This window comes from Jatropha curcas, chromosome 3, assembly GCF_041381405.1.
Source record: "Jatropha curcas cultivar XTBG-Jc1 chromosome 3, XTBG_Jcur_1.0, whole genome shotgun sequence".
NCBI classification, from domain to species: Eukaryota; Viridiplantae; Streptophyta; class Magnoliopsida; order Malpighiales; family Euphorbiaceae; genus Jatropha; species Jatropha curcas.
Window position 1 is genome coordinate 2,562,020 of NC_143153.1, and position 17,314 is coordinate 2,579,333.

Sequence of the window (17,314 nt, forward strand, 5' to 3'; positions counted from 1 at the left end):
TAAACAGGAAAAATAATAAAAAGTGAAAAAAGTGAAGGGCATATTAGGAAATTGGTAGAGTATATTACATTCATCTGCAGAAGGAGAATCAAGGTACTTCTATCTGTAATCTATTCTGTTTGTATTTGGAATTGGATGACAGCAGCTAATAATTTTAATAATAATAATAATAATAAAGTTCTTTCTTTTATTAATTTCTTTCCTTCTTCTTTCTGTTCATTGATTACTTTTATAATCTTATATTTCATTTAGCAGAATCACGATTCTTGTTTAATTTTTTCCGTCCACAAAACCCAACAAATCTGCAACAAACCTTAACAGGGGCCTACCATTTTCGCCCATTATTTTATTTTCTTTGAGCTTTGTTCATAGTTATTGTTAAGCTCTTTTACTCTCTCTCTCTCTCTCTCTCTCATGCAGCTGTGTAATGTAAAAGGGTCGCACTTTCTCATTTCTATACTAATTGTTAACAAAGGACAAATCTTTCTTCAGTTGTACACAAGTTATGCGTTAATGTGCATCAAAGATCTGTTTTTGCCTTGACTCACCGGCTTGAGGCACGCTTATTGAGAGGTACGGTTTGATTTTACAGTTTCTGGTTTTTTTGTTTATGGAATGTTTTTTTTTTAAAAAAAAAAAAGATCTTTTTCATTCAATTTGTGTTTTATGTCATATTGTGATGGGATAGCAGATGATGATATTTGTTGGGTTTGTCCTCTGTTTCCGGTTTTAAGCTCTGTAACTCGTTTGGTACAGGTGAGATGAGGGTGTCATTTTAACAAATGGGTTTGATGATATTTGTAAACTTTTTATGCTATCAGATTGTTTTTTTTTTTTTTTTTCTTTTGTAAAGTTGGTTTTGTAATACTGTTATATTTGTTTAAAAAACTGGTCTGATAAAGTGAATTCACTTACCTCTCTCGGGTTTGTTAGGGAAGAAAAATGTGATTTGATTTTGGATATCTAGTGGTTTTGATTTCCAAAAATAAATGGGGATTCTATTCTACTAGGTTGCATGGTGGTATTTGATTTTAAGAAGTGCGGTTTCTGTATGTAATTTTCTCAATTTTTTAGCATCCTCAATTTCTTTTTCCCCTCGTTAGGTTTCTTAGGCAATCAAATGCATGATGGAAAAGTTTCTTTCCCAAACCAGTGAGCATGGATTCTCAAATTTCCAGACTATCTAACTTTCGTTTGGCTTTTGGATAAACCTGGAAAGCCAAGATAAAATGGCCAACCTTGATCATGATAAAAGAACAATTTTGTTAAGGGATATGGTAAAAAAATTGGCATTATCCCATATTGAATAAGTAGATAGGTTGTTCCTAAAGAGCCATTTCATACAAGGTTTAATTTGTATAGAAGTGCATATGTAAATGTGAGATAATTTTCATTGTGTTAAATTTTGTTTTCCCAGGAACTGGGTTTCATAGAGTGGGGAAAGAGCCAACTGAGGGTGGCATAATTTGTTTCTGTTTTATTAGTAATGAAGAGAGCTCACTGATAAGGAGAACGCAGCATTTGATGTGCTGCAGTTTGCATAGGTCTACAGGCTTGCTGACTCTGTGGTCTCTGCATACTGGTTGTTTACTTCCAGAATTATTTAAATTGGTTAGGGTGTCGAAATCAAATGTGTGGTAAATTGGCTATATTGAAGGATTTTCTAGGAGCCAGCATCTCTTCTCTATAATTCAGAAGCTTTTGGCTCCATTAGACTAATAGGATATTGAGTACAGAATTTGGTTATAATATTCAGGTTGTTTGTTAGTTACCTGAAAGTTGATTTCTGAGCTGTAATGTAGGAAGAGTACAAGTAATAGAACTCCCTGTATTGGCATTATTCTAACAGAAAATAAACTCACTTTTTCTCAACATCTCTCTATCTCTCTGAATATCTCTTTCTGTCTCTCTTCCTATTATCATCCTCTTATACTCTACTTTCCATTTCTCTCTTTTCTTTTCTTACCCTTCAATCACCCTAATTATGCCAAGTCCCTTTGGGCCCTCCAACTTCATTAGTCAGGTTTTGGTAGACATGCATACCATTTCTCCCAGTTGCAATGTATGGTGCAGATAATAATTGACAAGGTTTTGCTTTGTGCTTCTTTATATCACATCGAAGTGACTGCCTCTACCTAGTCATCAGTATATTTGATATTCCTCCAACTATATTATTGAAATTTTTCCCGCCTGGAAACTCTAACTATATTGTCAAACTCCTACCAGCATGAAATTCTAATATGAATCTCTTCAAATTTCAGGTTTATTTTGTGTTTTATCAAGCAGCAAGCAAATATTAGCTGCATCTATATTTGCACATGTTAATGGTGTCCTAAACTTTTCATGTCTAGATAGAAAAACTCTTACCTATCTGATGAGGGCTTCATGCATATAAAAAGTCTTTTAAATAAAACTTTTGCTCTCATCTTGAAGTCTTACTTTTGTATCCGGCAATAACTAGTCTATGGAAACATGAACATGTTTTTGTTGTGATGATTGATGTATTTGTTATCCTTGACAAAAGTAATCTTGTAATTGAAACTCATTTTTGCCAATAATTCAAAGTAATAATTAGCATTACATGTTTCCTTTTGTTTCTGTGCTAAACAGGTCTCATGGACACACCTATAAGATGTCTTATCAACAGTATTTCTCGATTCATTCTTCTAGTTTCATGCCAGAACAGGAAAGCTATGCCTATTCAAAAAGATTATAGGAATATGGTTATGGTATTAAAGCATTTGAAACCAGTGCTCGATGAAGTTGTTGATTACAAACTATCTTCAGATGACATACTATATAAAGAGTGTGAAGAACTGGATTTGGCTGTTAATGAGGCTCGGGAGTTTATGGAGAATTGGTATCCAAAGATGAGCAAGATTTGTAGTGTAAGTAATTCTTTAATTAGGATAATTTTGTCCATCGAATCACATTTCCCCTGATGAAATGCTTTCTAAAACAACTCCAAACTCCCTACCCCAACAAAAAAAGAAAAGAAAAAATGACTTTATTATCTCTTTGTTCTAGTTTCTATAAAGTTTTCACATTTGCTCGGAATGCTATTTATCTATTAGCATGTGCTAATTCTCTGATCTAAAAACTTCTTTGTGGTCTTCGTGAATTCCATAGATTCTTTGGAGTCTCCCAAAGTAAACGTAGTCTTTATTAATTTATTCTTGCCCTTGACAGTGCAATGGAGCTTTATAAAATTTTCAAACAAAATAACCTGTGTTTTCAGGTTGATGAGGATTCAAACTCTTGGTTCACTTTTTCCTTTTTAAATGTGCAGGTTTGGCGAAGTGAAGCCCTCTTTACGAAAATCCGAACCTCTGCACTAGATATTTGTCACATATTACCTAGGTTGTTGCAATCTTCTCCATCCACTCCAAGTTTAACTGGTGTTCAGGTGTGTACAAAGTTGGAGCAGTTTTTTGCATTGTCTGGTTTGTCTATGACAGAACAGATTCTAGTAAAAGAGTTTGCATTCATTATTTCTATTTCTTGTCAGTGATTTTCCTGTTTTGTTTATATTTTAGTGTAATCTTCTGGATTCAAGTTAATATCATTTGCTTAGTTGTTTACTTGGCCCATTGTGTGGCTAACTATTGGTAAAATATTTTTCAGCACTGTATGCAGGAGCTTCAATGTTTAGAACAGGAAATGATAACAGATCATATAGAGGAGGCTGTAAGAAGTAAAAGAGAAGGTGTCATTCCTTGTATCGATCACCTTACGAAAATTATTGAATCACTAAGTTTGACATCAGATAGGGAATTCTTGAAAGAAATTGTGGCTGTGGAAAAGGAGAGAGTGAATATTGAAGTCAATAAAGGAAAAGGGGACTTAGGTCATATCGACAAAATTGTGGATCTCATATCTGAAATACGTAATTGCTTGCTTAAAATTGAGCGCTTAGAACCAGAGAGTGGGGTCCCAATTCCTCCATACTTCCGCTGTCCTCTGTCATTGGAACTCATGTTGGATCCTGTGATTGTGGCTTCAGGTCAAACTTATGAGAGGGCTTCCATTCAGAAATGGCTTGATCATGGGTTGACCATTTGCCCAAAGACCCGTCAAGAGCTTGCTCACACGAATCTTATTCCCAATTATACTGTAAAAGCTATGATAGCAAATTGGTGTGAAGAAAACCAAATAAGACTTTCCAGTAACTCTAAGCAGGCTAATCTTACCTCAGCTCCAACTCCATCAGATCATAGTTTACAGTGCTCTGATAGTCTCCATCCCTCTCTTCAGAGTAGCAATTCTACATCAAAATCATCCCTTGAAGTTGGAAATGGATTTGGGAAGCACAAGGTTGATTTCTCATCTAAACCAATTGGAGAAGAGCCCAACAGATATCAAATCAGGCAGATTAAAAGCACTGGATGCCCATCCCATGAACTGTCATATATTCACAGTAGGAGCGAATCAGCCTCAAGTGCCATATCCAGTATTGAGTATGTGTCTCCAGTTTCAAATGACGAATTAATGATATCCAACAAGCGTGAAAAGGCAATCAACTTCGCAAGAGAGATTACATTTGATTGTCTTGCTCCTTTGCCAAATAAAGAACTAGGATTTTCTCCCTTGTCTGAAAATCAATTCTCCGTTCCTAAAACAAAAGCCGATGGGGAAGGAAATGGAAACCATATCCACATTAGAACACAGTCTGCTCCCTTTTTGGACATGGGTTCTGGTTATGTAACTATATCTTCTCATGTCAAGAATTTGATTGAAGATCTTAAAAGCCAATCAAATGAATTGCAGACTACTGCTGCAGCAGAATTACGGCTCCTCGCGAAGGACAAAATGGAGAATCGCATCATTATAGGCTGCTGTGGTGCTATTCCGCCATTGCTTTCACTACTATACTCAGAAGTGAAGCTGACTCAAGAGCATGCTGTGACTGCTTTGTTGAACATGTCAATCAATGAAGAAGTTAAGACCATGATTGCTGAAGCAGGAGCAATAGAACCGCTTATACATGTTCTGAAATCAGGAAATGATGGAGCGAAAGAAAATTCTGCGGCAACCCTATTTAGTCTATCCGTTTTAGAAGAATACAGAGCAAAAATTGGCCGCTCCGGGGCAGTCAAAGCCTTGGTGGGTCTTCTGGCCTCTGGGACTCTAAGGGGGAAGAAGGATGCTGCTACGGCTTTGTTTAACCTTTCAATTCTTCATGATAACAAGGCATGCATAGTTCAAGCTGGAGCTGTAAAGTATCTTGTTAAGTTGATGGATCCTGCCACTGGAATGGCTGACAAGGCAGTTGCTCTTCTTGCAAACCTGTCAACAATTGGGGAAGGGCAGTTGGCAATTGTGCGTGCTGGAGGCATCCCTTCACTGGTTGAGATTGTTGAATCAGGATCTCAGAGGGGGAAGGAAAATGCTGCCTCTGTATTGTTGCAACTATGCCTTAATAGTCCCAAGTTTTGTACCCTTGTTTTGCAAGAAGGAGCAGTTCCTCCTCTTGTTGCATTGTCCCAGTTTGGCACACCAAGAGCAAAAGAAAAGGTATGCTTTTGACTCATATATGCTCTCTAAACAAAATGCCCAAAGTCATGGTGAAGGCTGAGCACTTAACTCTGCTGAAAGTAAGCCATGACTATCACATTTTAAATTTCTTCTGGGTAGAAAACTGGGAAGTTTTTAAGTGCATTATGGATATATTAACTGTGATATGTGATTTATTTTGTATGTGTTATGCATTGCAGGCACAACAGCTTCTTTGTCATTTTCGTAATCAGAGAGAAGGAGCCATGGGAAAGGGTAAATAATAATATGAAACAGATTTTGTTTGATTGTTTGATTGCTTTGATATGTTTTCTCTCCATCCAGATGCTTGGGAGCTTTCATTTTTCCTATATATTTTTAGGTTTTTAGCTATATTTGTTAGTGTTGTAGTCTTGATTTATTCTTTTAGTAGGAAGAGTAGCATGCTTGTTAGATTTTTTAGTTTTCCCAAATATTAGAGTGCAGTCACCGGGAATTTGTTATTTTCTTTCGGTGTCATAGAATATGAGAATTGATAACTGCTCGGGTTCTATGTAATGTATATATCATGTATATATATCTTTTTTAACTGTTGCAGTCTGCTATACAATAAAACATTGAACATTTATGGTATTTTATGCACAAGTGGAATCTTCATGAATGCCAGTGGTAACTGAAGAATTTTGGAAGGGAAAATGGGATGATAATTTTTGTGTTTCTGATATTTCTTTCCTTTTTTAGACTTCTTATTAGTTGTTGCCCTACAATTTGTAGTGATTGTTCAATTTCTTCTTATTCCTGAGACTTTCTTGAAATTGTATTTTCTGTATGTTTGACCTTGAGATTGCATTTTGTTTTGCAATTTAAGTGTGTATATTCTGTATGATTAAGCTAACTGGCTAATATAAATGTTTCATTATAGTTTGGAAGTGTCTGTCTCTAGGAGATTAAGATTTGTGTCTGATTAAGCTAATTGAGCTAAAAGGTTTCACTGTAACTACAGAATATCTATCTCTTATAATACTGGAGGTTAAGAGTTGGAACCTTTCTTGCCTTCTTCCAATTCTATGTACTGTGAAATACACATAGGGCCCATATGCATCCATCATGCAATTATGTTAGTTTGTTGGCTTTTAAATTATGAATGGAATGTAATTTTGAAATAAATAAAATATAAATGTATTTTTTTTATTTATATTTTGAAAAAATTGGATTTGTATTGAAATTTTGAATATCGCAGATAAATTTTGTTTCGCCATTTATAAACTAATAAATTTAATACATATATATTTTTTTGATTTAGATATTTATTTCTATTTTTTTTTTTTAATGTGAACTAAACATGTTCTCTTTTTGTTTTGAGGGTCCATTTCGACAATAACTTTTCATGTGGTTTTTAGAGTTTTAATTTAGTCAAACCACTATCTTTATTATTTACATTTATTAAATAGTTGAGATTTATTAAGACAGTTAATAATTATTAAAATAACTAATTTTACCACATAAAATTTTGGAAATATAGTTAAGAAAATACTTTGTTAAATGCATCAATAAAAAAATGTTTAAATTTTGTTTTTAGGTTAAGAAAACTCCAAAAAAGCTGACATCCAAAAATTCTAATTTGAGCTCAGGTATTCAAATACATTGGCTATTAATAAGGCATTGTTATGTGTTTTTAGAGTTGTAGCATTGGCTATGCTACAAATGTTAGGGCGGCGGTCTGTGAAGGTTACAACAACACTACACTGCATAAAATAATTCAACTGTGCATTGCATTCCCCTTTTGGGTAATTTCATATTTTTATCTGACAATGCTATACATATGACTACGCTAGGGTTACTCAATGATTTAAGACTATTATTATTGTGACTTTATGATCGTCAGTCGACACCAAGATAGAAATCTTTCGAAAGTTTGAACACTTGATTTATAATTAATCTATCTTTTCCGTTTTACAGTGGGATGTGGATATTAAGGTTAGAGGTTTGAAAGCAAATTTGTCACTGTTACGAGAGTTTTATTTAAATGTTATCTCGGTTTGAGTGTGAAGATTTGTGTGAAATATTTTTTTTTATTATAGTAATATCATTTTCTCGAGTCTATGATCTATGTAGGGGTGGCTAAATTCCGGTTTTTAGAGCCGGACCGTCAAATTGGAATCGGCATTGGATAGAATCGGAAACGTAACCCGAAAGTTGCTGTTCAATTTTTGATTTTAAGTTTTTTAGAATTATGAATCGGCTGGAATCGAAAGTTTTAACGATTGGTTTAGAACCAGCGATTCAAATACATTTTTTTACTTTTTCAAAATTTTTCATTAAAATTTATAAATTAACCCTTCTAACAACCATAAGCGACTATAAAGTTATTTAAGGTTACTTATATAAGTTAGATATTTTAGTTTTAAAATCATGCCACTATTTGGAAAATCGGTCAAGTACCATTTGAAACTGCTGGTTTTAAAACCATTAAGAAATTGAAATTAAAATCAAAACTATAACCAATCGATTTCAAATTGAAATTAGAATCGTTAATTTCTAATTCGATTTGATTTTATATTATTTAGAATCGAAACGATCGGTTCTAAAATTAAGATTAGGTTACAAGGTAATGGTGACAAAATAAAAGTTGCCTTCTATAGAGAGGCAGGTATTGGTCCACAAGCGCATAGACGGGCCCAAACTCCATATTCAATGTTTGCTTTTAGGGTACGATAATACCTCTTACCAACCAGACCTCTTCCCATTTCTCCAATTTTCACCATTAATCTTAATTAGGGTTCATATCACAAACCTAATTGCTTCATATCCTTTCCACTAAGTATACTAAAATCTTTACTCTTTAAAATAGCTTTTTTTTTTTTTTTTTTTTTTTTAATTTCTCATTCGAAAGAATATTGAGCCACTATAACTCTTTTCCACGAGTTTAATATTTTCCTAAATCAATTTGTTAGTTTTAGATACGAGATGGTTTAAACACGCAAAATAAAATTATTAAGACATGAAATAACCAATTATATAAACTTGGACCCTTGATTATTTTGATTAAAGTGCTATATTATCCTTAATTCTTATTTTTGTTTTCAAATGATTTTAGCGGTTTTTGTTTGAATGGTCATAGCTCAATTACACAGAGCTACGTATGCCCTAATTTTTTTATATGTTTCAGCTTTTCATCAAATACGGATTGGATTTTTTGCTAAAGAATCTGCTTTGGATTTGTGAATTGCAATTAGCTGCGTTAGCTGTTGGGGCTACATTTTGAGGGTTAGATATTAACAGTTAACTGCATGCAATGCATTTAGGGATTCAACGTACAATACCTATAAATAGTCTGCCAGAGGTTTTGTTAATATTTATAAGGTTCAATGATACAATATTTATATTAATATTTAGAATTAAGAACAATAGATTACGAAACGTTACTCCTTTTAATAATAATTAATAATTATTAATTAACATAATCAATAATTAATTTTTCTGAAAGTGTCTAAATAATCAAATTCTAGCCTATAATTTTGATTTTCTGCATTTTATTCAAACAATGGCCAGTTGGACAAAATAAAAATGCAAACTTAGGTTTTTAACAGAAAAATCCAAAATTTTGCATAATGCCATTAGTGGGATATATCATACATATGTAGGACTAGAGAATTAAAATGGGGCCGAGGTAAATTGTCCAGTGGAGCCAATCAAAAATGGTGACTTGGTTGGAACTTGGACCCTCTAGCACCAGTAATTTCTGGGGTCCCTCTCAGATCACATCATTGAGTTGTGTCAATTTAATGTCTTAATTATATATTCCAATAATTTATTTATCATATTAATCACATAATTATTTAATTAATTGTTTTGGTAAATAAAGAAATGGTCACATCATTTCAATCTTTATATCACAAGGAATCAGATGAAATTTGGCCATTTGATTTTAGAATTTTTTTTTTTTTTTCACTTTAAATAAATTTTATGATAATGCACAGTTAGTATATGAGAATGGCTTTTTTAATTGCACCGTTGCATTATTTAACAAATAATACCAACTGCAGGTCCCAAAAATCCTTCTTAGATTTTTCATATTAAGATAAGATATGGATATCACAAATATAGTATTAGAATATCTTTTGAGTTGTAAGGCAGAGAGATAAATGATTGGCTTAAAGATTAGAACTCGTGATGTGAGAATTTTGATTATTAAATGATTAAAATTACAGTATGAAAATCTGTCAAATTAGTCTTATTGAATGGTGTTGGATTTCGAAATTATAAAAATAAGTATGGTGTCTAATTTATTCTCTATTTCTCGAAATAAATTTTAATTTTAAATTATTTAAATAACTTTTATTACTGCTTTAATTGGAAATTAACTTACTTCAGCATCTCTATATGTCCAATTCAAATATGGGAATCAAACTATTAGAAATGGGTCCAAATGGATTTGCACCAGAAATTTGTCATATGGCACCTATTGGAATAATTTCATTAGATCATGAAGAATTAATTACAAGGGTTCCTTTCATTTTCTTTTTTCTTCCTTTTTTTTTTTTTGTTAAAAAGGAGAAAATATTATTAGTAATGGATTGCTACGTAACCAATACCACATGAAGACTCCAAAAACTTTCTGAAGTTGCTTCTCAAGAGCATCCATTTTTGTCTGCTACATCCAATATATATAGGCTGGTTATAAAGGCTAAAAACTAATTTTTTAAAAAATTATGCCTTTAAATATTATTATAAAAGTAAATTACACAAATATAAATTAATTCCATTCCTATGTTGTAAACAACTGGATTAAACAATATATGATTTTTCTTAACTTTTAAGAATTGTTCATATGTCACTATGACAAGATAAGATTAATTAATTATCTACACAAATACAATAGAATTTTCACGTTTTGAAAGGTATATTTCTTTTTTGGTTGTAATAAAGAAATCAGAAGATACTAACTATTACAAAAATGGACATAAAGCTATGCCACATAAATCATAAGTCACATCAGGTAAAATACGTGAATGAGATGAGGAGGCTATTGAGAACTTGAAGCTCCAAAGAAATTGATGAAGCAAATTTCAAAAGTCAGTCAGCGTATGAGTTAGCTTCATGAAATATATGAGAGATAAGAACTTGAGAATAAGACCGAAGTTGACTCTAAATAATTAGCTGTTAAACTATTTTTTAAAAAAAATTTATTGAGTTTATTAAACTCTTACTCTAGTATTTTTTATTAAATATATATTGAATTTAAGAGTATATGATCAATAATTTATTTATATAACAAATTATATATTAATCTATATATATATATATGACCAATAATTTAACTTTAAGACTGAGAATGAAAATTTACACATCTGGCTCATCTTTAAATTAATTAATTGATTGATATATTCATTAAACTTCAAAAACTTTGAATTAAATTGATTAAATTTAATTCGACATCGTATTTTTTTATTTGATTATGAGAAGAAATAATGTAATTGATGAAATTTAAACATTGATTACTCTTTTTAGAAAATTACAATAAGTCATCGCGCACTTATTTTTACTTTTTGTACGCATGATATTAAATGTATATTTTCATTTTTAACGTTAGATAGTGGTGTGGTTCACAGTAATATTAATTCCATTAACATGTTAATGTGGACCGACAAAAAAACATATGTAAGAGAAATCATCAAATTAGCATATGTATACAAATTACCTCAAGGACAGGCTTCCTTCATTGTTTGTTGCACCCAATTCCATGAATCAGTACTTCCTATATTTAAATGTCAAAAAAAAAAAAAAAAAAAAAAGTACTTCCTATATTTGGTGCCACAATGTCTAAACATTTAATTACTACCATTTGCCAAGACAGCTAGAATCCATCCAATTGGGGTTTTTAATCATAATTATATTTCTAATTAAGTGATTACTATAATAATTTACCCATAAACAATCCCTTTTTATTGTCAAAAATTTACTTCCCACTTTAGTTAAAGATGAATTATTCATACTAAAATTAGAACATTCGTTAATTATGTTTTAGGTTTATTAATAAGATATTAAATAATTAATTTTTGAAGCCAATCAGAAGTATTTTGATCGATCTTCTCACTAATATAAGAAACAAAACGTCTCGAGTTAATAATGATTTCCTAAAAGTCTTTATCATTGAATTTTTCTGTTTTGCACAATAATTGTAGTAGTGAGTAGACAACAAGTCACGGATCCAGCTAGCTAGCAAGCAAGGAAGCAAGCATGAACCCATCAATTTTATTAATTGTGTTACATGCCTTCACTAATTTTCCTAAGAACAATTTAACAAATCATATCATATCAATCTACAATGACTTCAATTTATAATTAAATTATAAGTTTTTTCTTATAATAAATTTATTTTTTATTTTTATCAAGTGAATTATATCTATGTCTTTTCCTTTTCATAATCTCTCTGCCATTCTAGTGCTGCAGCTTATCTTGATTTCTGACAAAGAAACCCTTTTGTCATTTGTTTTTCTTTTTTTTTTTCTTTTTAATTCAAATCTATGACTTAGAGTAAAATTTAATTGTTCTAGTCAAAATCTCCCTTTAAATGGAAGGTTTTCTTTGTTATATATATATATTTTTTCAAATGGCTTTCTCTATTTACTAGTGAGAGTTATCTTTTTGTCCATGAAAGGATGATCAATTTTTCCCTTTTAGGTTAGTATATATATTTTCGCGCTGGAACTAGAGATAGTAATTTAAATAAAACTCTCTCGACAGTAATATTTTTAGATTTTCAAACCCGATTTTACACATAAAATTCACCTCAAATCTCCAAACTGCCTGTTAACAAGGATGATCGGTTTTAGAACACTGCCAATAGCTTTCAAGCAACTGATGGTTTCTGCCAAAGAAAAAAAAAATTGCATTAATGTCGTTGAAGGTCGCCTACGGTAAAACTGAGTCACGTTTTTTAATTTATTGTAACAAAATAGAAATTATTAATTAGAAACTAATTTATATATATTGGTTATCTTTATCCCAATATCAAAACATATATAAAAATATTTTTAATTAACAAATAAATGGAAGTACAACCAAAATTAGAAATGGGCGGCACACACTTGTATGTTTGCTTTTATGGTAAGTGTATATTAAACTTGTGCATATCTATGTCCAACTTTCGTTTTTTTAATATAACAAAATAAATAAAAAAAGTCTGATTTAATATAAAAAAAATTTAAAAAAACAAATTTATACGAAGAAGGAGGATTATAGTTATCCAAAATTGTGTTTGCTAGTATCACACAACCAATAGAAAAGAAAGGACTAATAATTTTATTTCTAAAGCACTTTGTATGGACCAATACTTGAAGTCTTTTAAAGATGAGATGGGGCCGAAATCAAAATGTCAGAAGCTAAAGCTTTATTTATTGTAAACCCAAAAAAAAAAAAAAAAAAAAAAAAAATATTTGATAAGGGCATTCTTGTAACTAAAAAGAAATGAACTGTCATTCAAAGACTACAGGTTCAAGAAACAAAATCATGTTATTCCCTTAAATTTTACCCTCTTAAAAACTTTCCTGTCTCCATCTCAACCTACTTGCCTAACCCCTTGCCATTTTCCCACAAGCCCTAGTATTAGTAACCCCTCTCTCTCTCTCTCTCTATATTACCACTCCATAGTTCAAGAATATATAATTATTTATATATATATGTACAGATCAATAGTAATAATCCATTAATCAGTACGAGCTGAGTTGTTCTACCTTTTATAGGAAAAAAACCAATCACTAAAACATTTCAGAAATCCACAAGAAAAATAAAAAAAGAGAGAGAAAAAATCCCACTAGATTGTCACACAGCTTTAATTTTTCTAGTATTTGCTAAAACAAACAAAGAAACTCCCAAAACATAGCACTGAGAGGGAAAAGAAGAGTCATCTCATCCCTTTCCCATCAATCTCTTCTTCCTCTTAATAATAACTTCATAATCTCTTCTTTCTCTCTCTCCTCAAATATGGAAATTCTCTAATATCAATCAATAATCTTATCACTCTCTCTCTCTCTCTCTCTCTCGCTTCTTTCCCTTTTTGTTCTCTTTCTCTCTTTTTGGAGTTTGGTATTGTTTTCATTAGCAATACTAACACCAGCAAGAAAGAATTGTATAAGATTATCCAGAAATAAAAGGATTTAGCTTTCTCTTTCTTTATAAGTTTCTTTAGAGAGGGAAAAATAGAACAAGAAACCCTAAAAGAACCCATTTTGCAAGAGTAATCAAGAAAAAGAGAGAAAAATATTTCCTTTGTATCCTATTTAATAAGATCCATCCAAGAAAGGAAAAAACTTCTACTTCCTATGGATTCAATTCCTGAAATGGACAGTTCCAACTCAGAAACCACCAGTTTCAACAATATAACCACCACCACCGCTACCGGCACCGCGGCCACCACTATAACCATAGGACAATCATCACCATCAACATCCACGACAACTCCTAGTCGATACGAGAATCAAAAGCGTCGCGACTGGAACACTTTTGGCCAATATCTCAAAAATCACAGGCCACCGCTCTCTCTTTCAAGATGCAGCGGAGCTCATGTTCTTGAATTTCTTCGATATCTTGATCAATTTGGAAAGACCAAAGTGCATACACCAATTTGTCCATTTTATGGACACCCAAATCCTCCTGCACCATGTCCATGTCCACTCCGGCAAGCTTGGGGTAGCCTCGACGCCCTTATCGGGCGTCTCAGAGCAGCCTTTGAAGAAAATGGAGGAAAACCAGAAGCCAACCCATTTGGAGCTCGTGCAGTTAGGCTTTATCTTCGAGAAGTTAGAGATTTGCAGTCTAAAGCAAGAGGAATCAGCTATGAGAAAAAGAAGCGTAAACGTCCACCGCAGCAGCAAATCCAAGCCTTGCCACCACCACCAGGTGCAACTTAATATGAACAAAATTAAAAAAAAATTAAAAAATTTTTAAAAAAATAAAAAAACAAGAAACACCCTTTTCTTGATAGTAGCATAGCCATTACCTTGTATGTGGGTACTTTTAGTTACTTTCGTTTTTCAGCACTCAGTTATGGAATTTTAGCAGCATATTTAGGGTTAGCAGTATTTTTTTTTTTTTTCTTTTGAAGTTATTACATATTGTGGGTATTATTAATTCTGTTTGCTTTGATGGAACAAAAATTTGGGTAGATCTGCAGGGGATACCTTGAATCTGCTTTTGATGCAAACAGTAGTAGTAGCATTTAGTAGTGGTAGTGGTACTAGAAAAGTGGTGGAAGAAGTAGTAGCAGTAGTAGTGATTGTACTTGAAACTGAAGAAGAAAGAGAGCATCTAATTGCTCATAAGACTACTTATAATAATATATTTTAATATATTAAATATAAATATATAAATATGTTCTTGAATTAATGTTTTTCATATGTATGACAAGGCTTTAATTAGATTTGCGTACCTTGTGCTTGAATGTCTTCTTTATTTTTCTTTTCTTTGATCTCTTTTATTGTTTGGACAATAGGTGGTAGCTTAGCAGCTCTTTCTAATGAATTATTCTTGAAAAGGTGCTGAAAAATATTTAGTGTTATGCAAAGAGAGGGTTAAAGAAAAGCTTTACATAAGAGTATTACATGTCAGATACATCCAAATAAAGCACTATACACTTGTTTAATTGTTTTAGGGGTTGCAGAGAGGTCAGTTGTTGCTGTTATTATTCATTTTTCTGCTATAGTCTTTATATTTCTGATTTCTGACTTTTCCCCTTCAATTTTCCCCCCTATTGTGTTGCTACTTTTACTGCTTTATTACAGAATGAGATAGCCATAGCCCATAGGAACTTGGTGCTAAGAAAAAAAATTTCATACTCAAACTTTAAAAATTAGTCTTTATAGTAATTGAATTCATATGTATATAATTATCTTGGGCTAGATGTATAGATTAGATGTTTAATTTCTTTATATATATATATATATAAATTAGTGCTGTCATTTCACTAGAAAGGGGAAAGATTTGTGGAAATGGCAGACAAATTCAAAGTAATCATGATTTAAGAGATCTTATGCCATTAGCTTGTTGACTAAGTGAGTTTAATTAGTAAATAATAATCAATTAACTAATAAGTAATCTCATGGTCTCCAATAATTTTATAGCTTTATTGCTATAGTAAAGTTTCTACATTATTGTATAAGTTATTCTCAATCATTTCCTCCCAATATAAAATAACAAGGAAGACTAGAAATTTTATGATTGAATGTCTATGGAATAACATAGTATAATTAAATTTTGATACTCTCTTTTTGTTTAATTAATAATCTTTTTTTTATATTTCGAAAAACTATTTATTTATTATTCGAATAAAAAAATAAAAAAAAAAGGGAAGAGGAAGCTCTTCTTGAGTCAAATTAATTGGAGTCACATGAACCTAGAGAACCTTATGGAATCAAGTTTAACAACCAATCAAAGTGAAAATTGAAAAAATCTATGGTTAGACATAAATTTAGGAGAAAGGACAAAAAAAAGCTACACTTTCAAAATTTCTCCTTTTTAGTTTTTATACATTAATTCTTGATGCTAAATCATTATACATTGCATGTGTTAATAGATAATACAAAATGAACTAGAATTAATTATTATAGCTGAAACTGTAAATGTATGTATATGTGCATGGAGATTCGGAGAAAGCTTTGTTAATCAATTTGGCCGACAGCAGTTCTCTAATTGGTTAGTGTTGGGTCATCCTCTTGTATTTCTAGATATATATATACATATAGTTTAGGTTAAAAGTAGAATTAATTCGTTTATATATGCTTAATTAATTAATTAATTGATAGAATAAAACAATGACACATGCTCACATAGGATAGATGCTAGCTCTAGTGTTTCTTCTTTTTCCCTTTTACTATTTTTAGTGGGTAGGAACATCCATTTTGATGTTTATAGTATCTAAATACACCCATATGTTCTTGCTACTAGCTAATCATGATTTAGAATGATAGAATTAATAATGGTTGATGATATTATTTTTATTTCATGAAATGGACCATAAAGGCTTTGAATATTTTCTCATCAATGCATTTCCTTTTTGTTCTTATTGTGCTATTTTTTTTTTTTTTTTATCATCAGCAACAAAAAAAAAAATTTATTAGAATTAAAAGATATCAGGAAAAGTTTAATATTTTCAGGAATTTACCCCAAGCCAATAGGTTTAACCTGTAAACTTATAACTAACCTGAAAATGTTAAACAAAAACCTGGTAAAAAAAAAAAAAAAAGAAATGTAAAAAAGTTGATTATTTGCCTTCCTGTTTTGTGCATGGGAAGTGTTCTTGGTTTCTTGATTGGGAAATTACTCTTTTGGTTATTTTTGCATTATGTATATGTGAACGCATATGCTAATTTTGCAGGAGAAGTTCTTTTCTTTATACTTGCACTGATGCTTTGATTTTGATGATTTTCACTTCTTTTATAATAAGCATGCAGGATAAGTGTATGTTCGACTTAGTCTCTACTTTCTTTTTTTTTTTTTTTTTTTTTTTTTTCATCATCAAATTCAATTTATTTTATTATTATTGTTCAGAAAAAACTTAACGGCACTAATAACTACAGCCAAGGCATCAGACAGTATCTACTTGGTTCATCATAAAATTAAATTGCAATGGAAATCATTGAAGCATTTATATATACTCATGAATTCTATTGCTATCACATTTCATTTTTAACTAGGTCGAAAACTAGGTTTAAACCTTACACATTATCTATTACGACTGTCAAGATTTTGGTTTTTCACGTAACTCCACACGTGTTTTCCAAACTAATTTTTTATTATTTAGAAGAAATTTTGGCACGTTTCA

General features: G+C 31.4%; 2 protein-coding genes across 3 annotated transcripts; both read left to right on the plus strand.

Moving 5' to 3' along the window:
- Nucleotides 1-106: 106 nt before the first annotated feature.
- LOC105644530 (ARM repeat superfamily protein) lies at nucleotides 107-6,126 on the plus strand. 2 transcript variants are annotated; one of them, XM_020683470.2, is made up of 5 exons: nucleotides 107-573; nucleotides 2,611-2,888; nucleotides 3,290-3,406; nucleotides 3,625-5,514; nucleotides 5,715-6,126. In XM_020683470.2, the coding sequence occupies exons 2-5, from the start codon at nucleotides 2,616-2,618 to the stop codon at nucleotides 5,775-5,777; spliced, it is 2,343 nt and encodes a 780-aa protein (XP_020539129.1). In that variant the 5' UTR covers nucleotides 107-573; nucleotides 2,611-2,615; the 3' UTR covers nucleotides 5,778-6,126. The 2 variants fall into 2 exon arrangements, with proteins under 2 accessions (XP_020539129.1, XP_037497775.1); XM_037641847.2 differs by lacking the exon at nucleotides 107-573 and adding an exon at nucleotides 719-756.
- A 7,069-nt stretch (nucleotides 6,127-13,195) lies between these two features.
- Nucleotides 13,196-14,876, plus strand: LOC105644528 (protein LIGHT-DEPENDENT SHORT HYPOCOTYLS 3). The gene has a single exon (XM_012229913.4). It carries the CDS (start codon nucleotides 13,818-13,820, stop codon nucleotides 14,403-14,405), a length of 588 nt encoding a protein of 195 aa, XP_012085303.1. The 5' UTR covers nucleotides 13,196-13,817; the 3' UTR covers nucleotides 14,406-14,876.
- Nucleotides 14,877-17,314: the final 2,438 nt, after the last annotated feature.